This window comes from Sus scrofa, chromosome 3, assembly GCF_000003025.6.
Source record: "Sus scrofa isolate TJ Tabasco breed Duroc chromosome 3, Sscrofa11.1, whole genome shotgun sequence".
In the NCBI taxonomy this organism is placed as follows: domain Eukaryota; kingdom Metazoa; phylum Chordata; class Mammalia; order Artiodactyla; family Suidae; genus Sus; species Sus scrofa.
Genome location: NC_010445.4, coordinates 28,383,738 through 28,397,864, shown reverse-complemented (window position 1 = coordinate 28,397,864; position 14,127 = coordinate 28,383,738). Strand labels below are relative to the sequence as shown.

The following is a 14,127-nucleotide window of genomic DNA, read 5'->3' as shown; positions in this document are numbered from 1 at the left end:
AACGCAGACTACATCCACTTCTTAACCCACAGTGGGAACTCCCCAAATCTCCCCTTTTTGTGAGGACACCAACTACATAGGTTTAGGGCCCCGGTGATGACCTCATCTGAACTAATGACATTCACAGAGACCCTATGTCAGATACAGTCACATCTGAGGTATTGGAGGTGAGACTTCAACATGTGGATTTGCTTCGTGGCAGTGGGGATGTCATTCAGCCCATGACAGGACTGTTCTAGTTTCGGGGGAGACAGAAGTGAACAAGATACAGGCAAATCCTACCGTCGCTGAGCTCAGAGTCTAGAGGGAGAGAAGGCAGTGAACCATCAGCAGATAGAGATGGTTTCATACAGTGTCACGTGCACGAAGGAAAGCATGCAGGGTCCTGGGCTGTGGGGGCGGTGGGGGTATGGGCACTTCAGCCCTCTTGGGGAGGTGACGTTGACCTGAGGAAGAGATGGCAAAGAGAAGATATGGGGAACAGTGTTGAGACACAGGGAACAGCAGATGCACAGGCTTCAGCTCAGCATGAGCCTAGTCTGTTTAAGAAACAGAGAGGAGGCCAGTGTGGCCACTTCGCGGTGGGCCAGGGCCAGGAGACAGGGTTGGCGGGGTTAGCGGGTTACCCTGTGGACAGAGCCTTCAGGGTGAGGAGTTTGGGCTTTGTTTTCAGTGCCGCGGGAAGCTCCTGAAAGTTGGGAAGAGGGGGACCCACTGTGAGAACCCACACCTTCGTTCCTCGTGTCGGAGTGTGCTGAAGTCCTAGTGGTTTTTAACCAGTCCCTTTACCGAGATGTAATTCACACACCGGTTCTAGGTTTTTATTTGTGTGGCCCTCGTCATGTTCAATTTCAGAACATTTTCATGGCCGTCACTCCCCATTTTCTCCTGCCCCCCACATCCTAGGCAGCCACTCATCTATTTTGCTTTTCTTTTTTTCCTTCTGGTTTTGAATACAATTGGCAAAGAGCACGGTGTAAATTTGAGGTACACAGCATCATGTTTTGACTTAACACATGCCACGAAGTGATGGGCTCAGTAGGTTTGGTGAACATCCCTCATCTCGTATGGATACGAAATAAATAGGAAACATTTTTTTTCCTTGTGATGAGAACTCTCAGCATTCACTCGCTTAACTTTCATAGGTACATAGCGTGGTTTTGAACAGCACTCGCCATGTACATCCTGGCTCTAGTGCTTATTCATCTTAGACCTCCTGGTTTGAACTTTTGGCTACTTTTCTCCATTTCCCCCTCAGCCCCTCCACCTTTGGTGACCACTGATCTGATCTCTTTTGCTATTTGTGTGTGTGTGTTTTTGAAGTATAATGGACCCACGACACTGTTAATTCCAGGTGCACAACCTGACTTCGATTTCTGGACATTTCAGAACGATCATCACACTTGTCTGCTTTCTGTATAGATTTGTCTAATTCTGCACGTTTCGTGTGAACAGAATTCTAGGGGGAAGTCTCTGTGACTGGCTTCTCTTGACGTAACGTGATGTTTCTGAGGTCCGCCTGGGAAAAAAAAAAAGCAAGCATCAGCCGCATTTCTTCTCATGGTTGAGTCATGTTCCGTTGTGTGCCCACACCACATTTTGTTTATCCATTCATTGCGTGATAAGCATTCGAGCTGTTTCCACTTTGGGGCTATTATGAAGAGTTCTGCTGCGGCCCAAGGGGATTGAAAAGTGCTTTCTTTTGCCGCAGGAGATAGATAATGCTCCTTTCAGCATTTAAAAAGTCCTGGTTGGAATGAGTTTCCACTGTGTTCATGCTGCTGTGGTTGGAAAGTCTGCTGTAAGTCTAGCCTGCTTTCCTTTGCTGCATAGTCTCCTTCCTCAGATTTTTCTCTTAGCCCAAGTGGCAACTTGTGATCCCTGTATTTCACTGGCCTGCTTGGTGGGCTGCATTTAGGCAAAAATGACCCTCTCTGCTTTCTAAAGTGACACATGTGGGTTTAACTGAATCTTTCCCAGAATGAGGTCTTTCTCTCTCTCTAGCCCTTTTCTATCCAGTTGAGCAGGGACCGTCCTTACACCCTGTTGGCCACAGCTGGGCTTTTTGTGTTCCCTTCCTCCCCAGCCGCCAGCAAATCCCGATTATGCAGAATATGGAATGCTGCCAACTAAACAAATTGTTTAGTGTGGGCTCATTGGCAATTAATTTGGTGATGAAAATATCATCCATCACCCTAGCACTGCTGTGGGGTCATTCCTCCACTTTAACCACCCAGCCTCCTGCTGGGCAGGTCCCAGAGGTCCTTTGCCTCTGGGTCTGAAATCAAACCGCCCCTCCCCATTCTTTCCACTTCTCTGGAGGGGCCCGGCGATAAGGCTTGGCGCCGGGGCCCAGTCTTGCTCAGTGCAGCCAGTGCCAAGTGCCAATGACCTTGGATTTATTTGAACCACATTTTTGGCTCCTTCTAAAGGGAAACTTTTGTTTCCTCATTGGAAGAATCAAGTCGTTTTGAGAACACCCAGGCTGAAGGGCCAGTGTTTGGTTTAGGGAGGGGATTCATTCTCCTTGGGGTGGAGGCAGCAGCGAGGCTCCGTGCAGGGTGGGGTGAGACTGACCCCTCCCCAGGGATATTCATCGTGTGTCTCTAAGGAGACTCTGTTTGTTTTGGGTGGCCAAGGGATTTACAGAGCGGGTTCGTTAACCTTTGTACCTGGAAGGCATAGACCGTCTCTGTTGACTCTGGTTTCTTTACTGGGTTTTCTAGAGCAGCGCTTTTCCACGGGGAACATTTGTGTCTCCTGGGGACACTTGGCAATGTCCGGAGATGTGTTTGGTTGTCACAACTTGGGGGGATGGGTGGCACACTCTTGACATCTAGCAGGTAGAGCCCGAGGATGCGGCTGAACACCTTGCAGTGCCCAGAAACCCCCCACCCCCCACCCCGGCTCCAGCCCCAGCAGCAGAAGGTCCCTCAGGCCATGGTGTCTGGTGCCGAGGGTGTCACACCCACTTTGCTCTGACTTGTCATGCCCAGCTTTTTCCTTTGTCACCTTGGGAGAAGGACCTTTATTCCTACAGTGTGACCACTTTTCAGAACCTTATTCCAGCTGTTTTGCAACCTTGTCACTATTTTTTCCCCCTTTTCAGATTTTTGCTGATTTTTTGACCTGATTATAAAATCAGTACATGCACCTTGTAGACAGTTGCAAACTAGAAAAGCACTAAGAACCACCAAGGAACATCCTTCTGCTCTCCCATCGCCCAGAGGGAGCTGCGTCAGCATTTGGCCTCTTTGCCACCTGTCTTAATCGTCTGGGACTATGTCCTTGAAAAGAGGAGGGTCCTGAGGTGTGTTTTTTGTTGTCAATTCTCCTCTCCCTCTTTCCTTCCTCCCTCCCTTCCCTCCCTCCTTCCTTCCTTCCTTCCTTCCTTTCTTGCCACACCTGTGGCATAGGAAGTTCCCAGCCTAGGGGTTGAATTGGAGCTGCAGCTGCCGACCTACACCACAGCCCCAGCAAAGCCCGATCTGAGCCGCATGTGCAACCTACACCACAGCTCATGGCAACGCTGGATCCTTAATCCACTGAGCGAGGCCAGGGATCGAACCTGTATCTTCATGGATACTAGTCGGGTCTGTAACTGCTGAGCCACAGTGGGAACTCCCCTGTTTCTTTTCTTAACATCGGGTCACAGGTGCCTCCCTTATTGCAGAAATCTGTTGTGAGCACCAGATAGCAGCTGGAGAGTCTGTCAGACAGACAGCGCATTCCTCATCGCCGTCCTCAGGGTCTGTATTTCTTCCCCTTTTGAGTATGAAGAGCTTGCAGGGCCCAGATGGGAGCACAGGGTCAGTGATGTAGCCAGGCAATGCCGTTTTTGGTCAAAAACCAGGCGTTGCCTGCAAAGCAGTGACTTGAATTCTTCCCTCAAGGGGGAGGCTTGCCTACTGGCTCTTGCCCAGGCGGAGTTCCAGAACCTTCTTGAGAATAAACAGCGAGCCTGTGAAGTGCCAGCTTTGAGAGTCAGCAGCTGGCTGAACACCCAGCCCAGGCAGCGCTTCTGTGGTTCAAGGGCGGGGGCGGTGCCTGGCTTCCCAGCATCACAGCCCCCATACCCAGGGCTTAGAAGCACTCACGGAAGAGTCCTTGGGTTACGCATTTCATGTCTTGGCTTTAAAACCCCTCTTATTTATTTTGTAGCCCCTCCCTCTCCCAATCCATCTTCATTCACAGTTCCTCCTCACCCTGCTTGCTGTTCCTCTGTATCACGTATCGCCACCTGACGTAAATTCTGGATCTACTGCTCTGTTATTTCCTTCTCTCCCTTGCAGTTTAAGCTCTCTGAGGGCTTTGCACAGAGTCTCTTCTGTATCCCCAGGACTGAGAACTGTGCCTGGCACATAGTAGATACTCAGGAAATGTGTAAAATTAGTAAACGAATGGGTTATACCCTGATTGTGTAAGGCGTGCCCGGCATCACTCCTGGACATCCACACATCTGTTTGCATATCCCAGCTTGGAAGGACCTGTGAGCTGGTTTTACCCATTTCTCTCTGGGCTGGTTTAACAACCAGCTTGGTGGGTACAGGCTGTGAAATGGCACCACTGTGGCCAATACAATACTTCTGGCACTGGAAGTTTGGTTCTGCTTGTTCCCTTGGCCATTTTGTTAATCTGTCCATCTGCCCATCTGCTCTGTGCCGCGTGTGGAACTGTGCCCTTGGATTGTGCAGTGCACATCCTGTGCAACCCCATGTGGCCATCTGATGCGCCAGGTGCTAGGAGTAGAGTGGTAGATAAGACCTAGGCTGTGCCCTCAAGAGCTCACAGTCTGAGGGCAGAGGCAAACCCTAAATACTCAGGGACATCACGGGGCTAAACACAGTCATGGAGATGAGCCTGGGGAGCTGGGCGAGCCCTGAGAAGGGGTCCCCAGCCTAGCTTGGAGGGGTTCAAAGTGATATTTGAGCCAAATCTCCTCCTCTTTCCCTTCTCTGGGCTCTGTGGGGAGCCAGCTCAAGAGCAAGGTGCCCGTGTCCTTGAAAACCCAAAAGCTACGGGCTTCCAGGGACCTGTGCCACCTCCCAGCTGGCACGCCTGCCTGGCGTGCTGTAACACACACACACTCTCTCTCTCTCTCCCTCTGCTGCTGGGAAAACAGGCGTGAAGATGGAAGGTCAGTCCACATTTTTCCAGCTCTCTTTATGTTTGAACATGCCCAGCTTTTAGAGAAAGGGGCCAGCCCCACGTAGGGTGCTTGTTGGGGATGCACCCAGAACATGCAGGATGGGGAAACCGAGGTACAAATGCAGCAGGTCCCTCAGTCTTCCTCGGCCCTCACCCTTAAAGGAAGACCCTCATCCATCCCCTCTGGGCATTTAAATGGGGGGGTGGGGGGCAAGAGGGAGTTTTGCCTTGGTTCTTAACGCTTTCTTGGATCTTGTGAATTCCCAGGCGTCCACATGGTGGAGGAGGAGGAAGGAGGTCAGTGACCGTTGGGCCTGAATTAGCTGCGCCTGCAGATCGAGGCTGCACATGGACTTGTCCTGTTGCTGCATGCCTGGGAAGGGGCCCTTGCGTGTCTGCGTGTGCCCCCCTGCCCCCACCTTCCATTGTTCATTCAGCATTTATTGCATGCCCTACTCTGTGCCAGGCTTTGCGGTTGGCACTTGGGGATACAGTTCGAATCTCCAGATCTCTCACCAATTACTTGAGTGACCTTGGCTGAGCTTTACCGTCTCAAAGGTCAGATGAAGGAGAGCCTGATTGCCAAAAGCCTGGCGCACATCAGGTGGACCATGAATGATCTTGGTTTGATGCCTACCTCCTGGGTGCCATTGGACATAGGCGGGCCAGGGCAGCTCAGGGGTGACGAGTACCTAATGGAGCCACAGCAGGTGACCAGTGGTGGTGGCGGAAGAGGGTGTCTTTCTAGCAGGATTTCAGCAGGAAAGGCCGCCCTGTCTCCCTCTGATACAGAAAAGCATGAAGTGGCCACTAGAGTAGAGGCTTCCTCCTGCCTCCCACATCCAGCAGAGGCCCCTTTCAGGAGCCGTGGAAGCCTGAAACAGCAAAGGTGTTTACCGGAAGGGTACCAGATAGCTCAGAAATCAGAGGCAAAACTGGGCAAGCAGGACTCAGGTGATGGGAACTCTGGGCATGAGACCCTTTTAGGACAAGAGCAGCTGGGAAGATCCTTGGTCCTTGTGGGGCCACCAGTGGTTCAAAGTCCTGGGGGCCAGGGTTCTCATGGGCTGACGTTGGGCAGGTTCCCCTTGGCTGGGGGGCCTAGGAGGCCACGGGGGAGGGGGACAGGATGGTGCACCCCCCGTGTTCATGTCCCTCTCCTGGGACTCTCGGTCCCTCCCTGGCAGATGAGAATTTTCCAGCTGCCCCAGTTGGTGTATCACGGCTAATTGGGTTGAGAAGGAGAGGCAGCCATGGAGGCCACTGAGGGGGCCTGCACTGTGTGAGAAGCAGGAGCCAGGCAGGATGGGGTCGGGGGGCGCTGAGGCTTCAGAGGGTGCCTGGGCGGCCACAGAGGACAGAGGGCTCTGAAGCACCCGCCACAGGACAGGTGTCTCTGGGAGTGTTTTAAAGCATTGTCAGCCCCGTGCAGAGGAAGATGGTCACTGTCAGGCTTGAGCCCCCGTCTGTGCATGTCTATGGGTACTGTCTGCATGCGGCTGCATGGGAAGTCCTGCCTGTTATCACTCTTTTTTTTTAATTAAAAAAAAATGCTGACATGAAAGGAAACACTAAAAGCAGTGATTCGCAATCCTGGCTGTGCCCCGGAATTATCTGTGGGAGACATTTCAAATGCAGATAACAGGGAGTTCCCATTGTGGCTCAGTGGTAATGAACCCGACTAGCATCCATGGGGGCACAGGTTTGATCCCTGGCTTCGCTCAGTGGGTTAAGGATCCAGCGTTGCTGTGAGCTGTGGTGTAGATCACAGACGTGGCTCAGATCTGGCATTGCTGTGGCTGTGGCGTAAGCCGGCAGCTGCAACTCCAGTCCGACCTCTAGCCTAGGAACCTCCATATGCCTCGGGTGCAGCCCTAAAAACAAACAAACCACCACCACCAACAAAAAAGCAGGTAACGGTAAGCACCACCACAGTGTCTTAAATTCACCGAGCACCACCTCACTTTATCATCCTCCTAACGAGGGCAGGTGCAGCTGTCACTCCCCTCTTGCAGATGTGGAAGTTGAGGCTCAGAGAAGCCCATCACCTCCCAAAACCAGGAAGTGAGGGAACGGTTTTCATCCATCCCGGGGACCTGACCGTGCTCTCAGCCTGGGCCCAGCTCCCTGGCAGAGCCAGTCAGGACCTCGCAGCCCGGGGCTTCCCTGGGTAACTCGTGCACAGCCAAGATTGAGAGCCACAAGCTCAGAGCTTGTCCCATCAACCCAGCCGTGATTCCCCAGCCTCGACGGTTCTTCCTGTGGCTGTGGCCCGAGAGAGCCTGCCTTTGTGGATTCTGCTTTAATTTATGTCGCATCAGCATGTTCCCGGAGTTGCTGCTGGCTGCGTATTTATCCCCTGTTGTTAACTTCTGTCATGTGTCCCCTCCTCTTCCTGGGGTCAGCCCTTTGGAGCCCCACTCTGTGCGTCTCTCTCATGCTCACTCTCTCCTGGCACCAAAGCGCGAGGGAATCAGTGCAGAGGCGTAATAAACGTATCACCCAACTGGTGGATGATAAAGGAGATAATATGTTTCACCACAGCACAGCGGCCACCACTTTGTAAATGTTAGCCACCGTGGTCAAGGTCACAGCAATTTGCGCTGACGCTCGCTGGGTACTTCCCGGGATGGGGGCAGATGGCCGCTGGTGCTATTTCGGTTGTTGCAGGGTTGAAATGGTTCCTTATTGCTGGGGAAACCGCCCCCCGCCCCCGGTGGTCCCAGGTCCTTCAGGACTTCCCTGTGGTCCAGCAACCAGAGGGTTAACTACTGGCCCTGCTTTTGCAGGGAGAGGGCTCTGGGACTCCAGTGTCCAGATGCCCTTGTCAAAACAGGTTGTTATTTATTTTGAGCTTCAGCCCCTCTTGGGGTGCTCGGGGACCAGAGGACTGTGCCCTTTGCGGGGTTCACTGCGTCCTGGCCCCATTAGCCAAGCTTCACAGAGCAGAGGTCCTGTTAGCGGAACAGGGCTGTACCGGTCGCTGCTGGCGCAGGGCACTTGCTTGGGCCCAGAGACCTCAAGATGGTCGCAAAGCACCATCCCAGGCCCAAGGGACCCTGGCTCCAGCAGCTCCTGCACCCCTGCCCAGGAACCTGTCTGTGGTCTCAGCAAAACAGGTCTTGCTTTCTGAGCTTCCTGGTGGCTGTGTTATTAGCTGCTGTTTCCCCCCTCAGGGTGACAGGTTTTGGTGTCACGATTCCCCCCTTTTCTCTCTTCTGCCAGGCTTAGGGGGCATCAGCAGTCCAGGGAAGGAGGCGAAGCAGATGGAGAACGGCGTGCTGGTGACGGAGGCAGCGGGGAAGCACCTGCAGAGGTGAGGAGACGGGGAGACTGTTCCGTGGATTCCCTGGCACCGTGTTCCTGCCCCCACCTGGGGGGAGAGAGGAGGAGGGTCGGGGTGCCCGCGGCGGGCTCCACCTTCCAAAAAAGGCCTTCAGTGTCTGCCTCCCCTCCCGAATCCTTGGGGGGACCTCATTTCCTAGGGAGCAGAGGCCCGAAGGGGAGGCCTAGCCCTGTTTGTGCCGGGGGCATGGCGCACACAGGCCTCACGATTTAACCATGCATCCGCACTCTGACAGTCAGGCTCCCTGCCTGGTGTGGCTCTTCACTCAAGTCACCCAGAGGGGCTGGAACGTTCAGGCTTTAAGAACCAGCAGTTGAGGGAGTTCCCCTTGTGGCTCAGCAGGTTACAAACCCAACGGGTATCCATGAGGATGCAGGTTCAATCCCTGGCCTTGCTCAGTGGGTTAAGCATCCTGCATTGCCATCAGCTGTGGTATAGGTTGCAGATGTGGCTCAGGACTGTGGTGTGGCTGTGGTGTAGGCTGGCGGCTACAGCTCTGGTTCGACCCCTAGCCTGGGAACTTCCATATGTTGTGGGTGTGGCCCTAAAAAGCAAAAAACAAGAACAAAACCAAAAAAAAAAAAAAAAAAAACAACTGCTGTTGACTCAAAATAGTCACAGTAATCATGACGGCTGCGTAAGCCCTGCAGTCCGTGAACCCCGAGGTAGTTACTGTCATCCTCCCCTTTTACAGGTGAGCAAACTGCTCGCCTCAGGCCCTGAGGCTAGAGAGAAGCTGAGCTTGGATTTGAACCTGAGTTTGGGCTCTGAGCCAGTGCTCCCAGGTTCTCCGCCTTGATGCTTTAGAGGAGGTGGCTTTGGGTTAGCTCATCGGGTATTTGGAGGAGCGACGTCCCACGGACTTTGTGGCTTAACCCCTCTGTGCCTCAGTGTCCTCAGCTGTCAGATAGGGTCCTTGCCACATAGGGTTGTAGGAGAGCTTATGTGATTGGCTGCCTGTGACGCACTCAGGACAGTGTCTTGTGCCATTGGCACTCAGTACCATTCAGTTATGGTCTGGGTGAGCTAGGGCAGCCACTTCCTTCTCTGCTGGTGCACCTGTCAAGGTGTGAGCTTGGTGTGTGTGTGTGTGTGAAGCACATAAACAGTGCTTTGCCCAGATGATGGGCGGCCAGCATCATCTGTCTGAGAATTAGCTGAGAGGAGGCAGGTTCCTGTGGGTGGTCTGGGGCACAGAGGGAGGTGATCTTGACACACTTGCAGGACAGTGCATGGGTATTTGTTTTCTATTGCTACACAATGAATTACCACGAGCTTAGCAGTTTGTCATCTAAGTTGCTGTGAGTCGGGGAGTCCAGGCACAGCTTACCTGGCTCCTCGGTGCAGGGTCTCTCACAAGCTGTAGCCGAGGCATCAGCCAGGCTGGGGTCTCAGCCAATGGCTCAGTTGGGGAAGGATGTGCTTCCCAACTCACTTGACTATTGGCAGAACTCAGTTTCTTTCTTTTTCCTTTTCTTTTAGGGCCACATCCATGGCATATGGAGGTTTCCAGGCTAGGGATTGAATCAGAACTGCAGCTGCCGGCCTACACCACAGCCACAGCCACGAGGGGTCTGAGCCATGTCTGTGACCTACACCACGGTTCAGGGCAATGCTGGATCCTTAACTCACGGAGCAAGGCCAGGGATCGAACCCACATCCTCATGGATCCTAGTCAGCATCCTTACTGCTGAGCCACAATGGGAACTTCCAGGACTCAGTTTCTGAGTGGCCACATCCTGGAGGACCACTCAGCCCCCAGCTCCCTGGGCCTCTCCACCCTCTATGGCCGCTTCATCAAGCAGGCAAACCAGGACGGCAGTGGAGGGTCGACAGCCAAGGGGGAAGGTGTGGCCCGTCCCCTCGCTTATGGGGCTTGAGTTGGGTGGCGGGGGCGGGGGGGGGTTGTTCCTGTGTGCTGACGCACATACATGGATGTGTGGGTGTGCACGCACACACGCACGCACGCACGCAACCGTGTGTGCCATGCCTTTCCCCAATCATACACCTCCCCAGGGAAAGAGCTCTGATGATCTGTGTAAAACTGACGAGCGTGAGTGGCAAGAAATGCTTTTTGAATAAAGTCTGCATGAAGGAGCAGTTTTTCAGGGCCCCCCCCAGGGCAAGACCCTCCCCTCTCTGTGTGGCCTCTGTCTTCTCAGAAGGGCACACTTGTTTGGGGCTGTGGGGGCCGCTGACCCTGCCCAGGGCTGCCAGCCGCTTGACTGCCGTGCACCTTGCTTCCCCAGACAGTTCAGCAGCTCCTCCTCCTACAGCGGGGACGTCGGCCGGCACCACACCAGCACCGCCGAGCTGCAGAAGCCCGGGGCCCAGGCAGAGGACACCTGGAAGCTGATGGAGGCAGACAAGGCTCAAACAGGGCAGGTGAGGGCCATGGCTGGCGTCACTGTGCACCCCTGTGCCTTATTCTTAACTCACATCTTCCTTGAAAGGTACTGTTTCAGGAGCTGGAAACCAGGGCCTGAGGGATCTGCCTGAGGTCGCAGCTGGTGAGCAGCAGAGCTGGGATTTGAACGTGGCCATCTGACTCTGGGGTTGGCACCTATAGTTTCTGCTGTCCTGAGCGCTGCCTCCTTTGAGCAGCTGGGGCTCTTGTTGGCCATTGGTGATGCAGACACTTTAAATCAGAGCTTCCCATCTCGGGGTTCAGTTGTATGGGAGATGGGTTCAGGTCCTCGTACATTCAGCCCCAAAGACCATCAATTACGTAGTCAGAAAAAAAAATGTTTTGTTTTGTTTTGTTTTTTACTTTTTAGGGCTGCACCCACGAACATGGAAGTTCCCAGGCTAGGGGTCGAATAGGAGCTGCAGGTGCCGCTTATGCCTCAGCCATAGCAACGCCGGATCCTTAACCCACTGAGTAAAGCCAGGGATCAAACCCGAATCCTCATGGATCCTAGTCGGGTTTGTTAACCACTGAGCCACTAAAGGAACTCCAGCAAAAATTGTTTTTCACTTATTTTTATTTCTATTATTATTTTTTTCTTTTTGTGGCCACACTTGTGGCATTTGGAAGTTCCTGGGCTAAAGGTCGAATCAGAGCCACAGCTGAGGCTTATGCCAGATCCTTGACCCACCAATGAGTTCAGAGATTGAACACTCCTACTCACAGACACTGTGTCAGGTTCTTAACCTGCTGAGCCTCAATAGGAACTCCTTCACTTCTTTGCTTTTTTTTTTTTTTTTTTTTTAAGTCTTTTGTCTTTCGAGGACCATACCTGCAGCATACAGAGGTTCTCAGGCTAGGGACCAAATTGGACCTGTAGCTGCTGGCCTACACCACAACCACAGCAACACGGGATCTGAGCCACGTCTGCACCTTACACCATGGCTCACAGCAACACCAGATCCTTAACCCACCGGGCGAGGCCAGGGTGGAACCTGCATCCTCATGGATACTAGTCAGGTTTGTTAACCACTGAGCCACGACGGGAACTGCCTTCCTCTTCTTTCTAATTTCTATTTTTGCACGTAGGATTACGGGCAGAGCTCATTTTATTATACAGGGCTGAATTGCACTTTGCACGGGCCTTTTTACAAGTTGAAGATTTGTGGCAGTCCTGCGTTGAATGTTGGTGCCCAACAGCATTTGCTCCCTTTGTGTCTCTGTGTCACAATTTGGTTGTTCCTGCAATACTTCAAACTTTTTCATTATTATATTTGTGACTCGTGGTCTTCGATGTCACCACTACAAATCCCTGAAAGTTCAAATGATGGTCAGCAGTTTTTAGCAGCCAAGTGTTTTTTGCTGTTTTGGGGTTTTTTGGTTTTGTTTTGTTTTGGCTGTGTCTGTGGCTTGCAGAAATTCCTGGGCCAGGGATTGAACCCAAAACACAGCAGTAGCCAGGCTATGGCAGTGACAATGTGAGATCCTTAACCTGCTGAGCCACTAGGGAACTCTAGACATTGTTTTTTTAGTAATGTTACTGCACACTAAGTAGGCTACGGAATATCATAGACATAACTTTTATCTGCACTGGGAAACCAGAGAATTTGTGCAACTTGTGGTTTTGTTTTTTTGTTTTTGTTTGTTTGTTTCAGTATTTGCTTTATTGCAGTGGCCTGGAACCAAACCTGTAGTATCTCTGAGGTCTGCCTGTGTATCAGCCAGTCTTAGCGGGGGCTAGCTTGACTTAGTACCTAAGTGTTTTAGTCCCTTTGGGCTGCAACAGAAGACCATGGACTAAGTGGCTTAGAAATGACATATGTTTATTGCTTATGATTCTGGATGCTGACAAGTCTAAGTTCAAGGTTCCAACAGATTCACTGTCTGCTAAGAGCTTCCTGGTTTATGAACAGCCACCTTCTCGCTGTGTCCTCACATGACAGAGGGTGAGGGAGCTCTCAGAGGTCCCTTTTATAAGGGCACGAATCCCATTTATGAGGTTTCTACCCGCATGATCTCATCATCTGCCCAAGGCCTCACCTCCTGACCCTTGTCACGTTGGCAGGGGGATGTTAGGATTTCAACTTACAAACTTGGGAAGGGACGCAAATGTTCAGCCTATAGCACTAATAATCACTAACTTCTCTTTGTAACAAGGAGAGCAAGTTTCAAGCTCTTGTTTTATTATTTATTTCCTTAAGTATCTATTGTCTTTTTAGGGCTGCACCTGCGGCATATGGAGGCTCCCAGGTTAGGGTTGAATTGGAGCTATATCCGCCGGCCTACACCACAGTCACAGCAACACCAGATCCGAACCTCATCTACGACCTATGCCACAACCCACGGCAGCGCCAGATCCTTAACCCCCTGGCCAGGCCAGGGATCAAACCTGCATCCTTATGGATGCTAGTCGGGTTTGTTACCTCTGAGCCATGATGGGAACTCCTCAAGCTCTTGTTTTACTGTGTTTGTTTTTTTTTTTTTTTTTTGGCCATCATCTCTTTTGGGCAAGTGTCGGTAATTTTCCATTTGCAGTAGTGATCTAGAGTTTTAAAAGTAAAGTGGTATTTTTTTTTTTTAAATAGAGACTGGAGTTTTTAAATAAGTGGAAAATAAGTACACATATAAAGAAAAACAACAACAAAAAACCCATTAAAGGCTCTGTGGGAATGAGCATGCTCGGGGCACTGTTCTCTCAGACTCACCTGGATGCAGCCATATTTTCCCAGGGCCTCTGTTTCCAGCCCCTTCCTTCATCTTGGTCACAGCTGTGGCGGGGGCAGAGGTGGCTCTAGTGTGTCCTCTGTTGCTCTCACTGACCCTCCAGACCCCACGTCAAGGACTTGGGAAGGAAGGGCCAGAGAGGCCAGCTCCTTTTAATGTTCATTTAACCTCCACACCACCCAGAGCGGGTGGGACCCCCCATATCTACATACAAGGCAGACCAAGACCCGGGGGCTTGTCACTTGCCAAAGTCTGAACAAGGTCAGAGGGGAGCTCAGCCCACCCCAGCCACTGCTGACTCCTGCAGCCACCCGAGGAGGCATCTCCAGTCCTGCAGAGCAGCTCCCAGGGCAGCAGGCATCTTGGCTGCACGAGGGGGCCAGACGGTGAAATAAACACGTTCTTTGCTCTGATATCCACCCCCTTCCCAGTTTGGAGGAGGGAGACTTGGAAAGAAACATCATAGGGGAGTTCCCATTGTGGCGCAGTGGAAACAAATCCA

The 14,127-nt window shown here is 52.2% G+C and overlaps 1 protein-coding gene across 1 annotated transcript in view; it reads left to right on the top strand.

Annotated features, from left to right (window-relative positions):
• ABCC1 (ATP binding cassette subfamily C member 1) overlaps positions 1–14,127 on the top strand; it is a 112,073-nt gene that overhangs the window by 75,076 nt on the left and 22,870 nt on the right. Inside the window, exons 19-20 of the mRNA XM_021086560.1 lie at positions 8,374–8,464; positions 10,744–10,879. Of these exons, the coding sequence (XP_020942219.1) occupies positions 8,374–8,464; positions 10,744–10,879 (227 nt within the window). The remainder of the gene's footprint in view (positions 1–8,373; positions 8,465–10,743; positions 10,880–14,127) is intronic.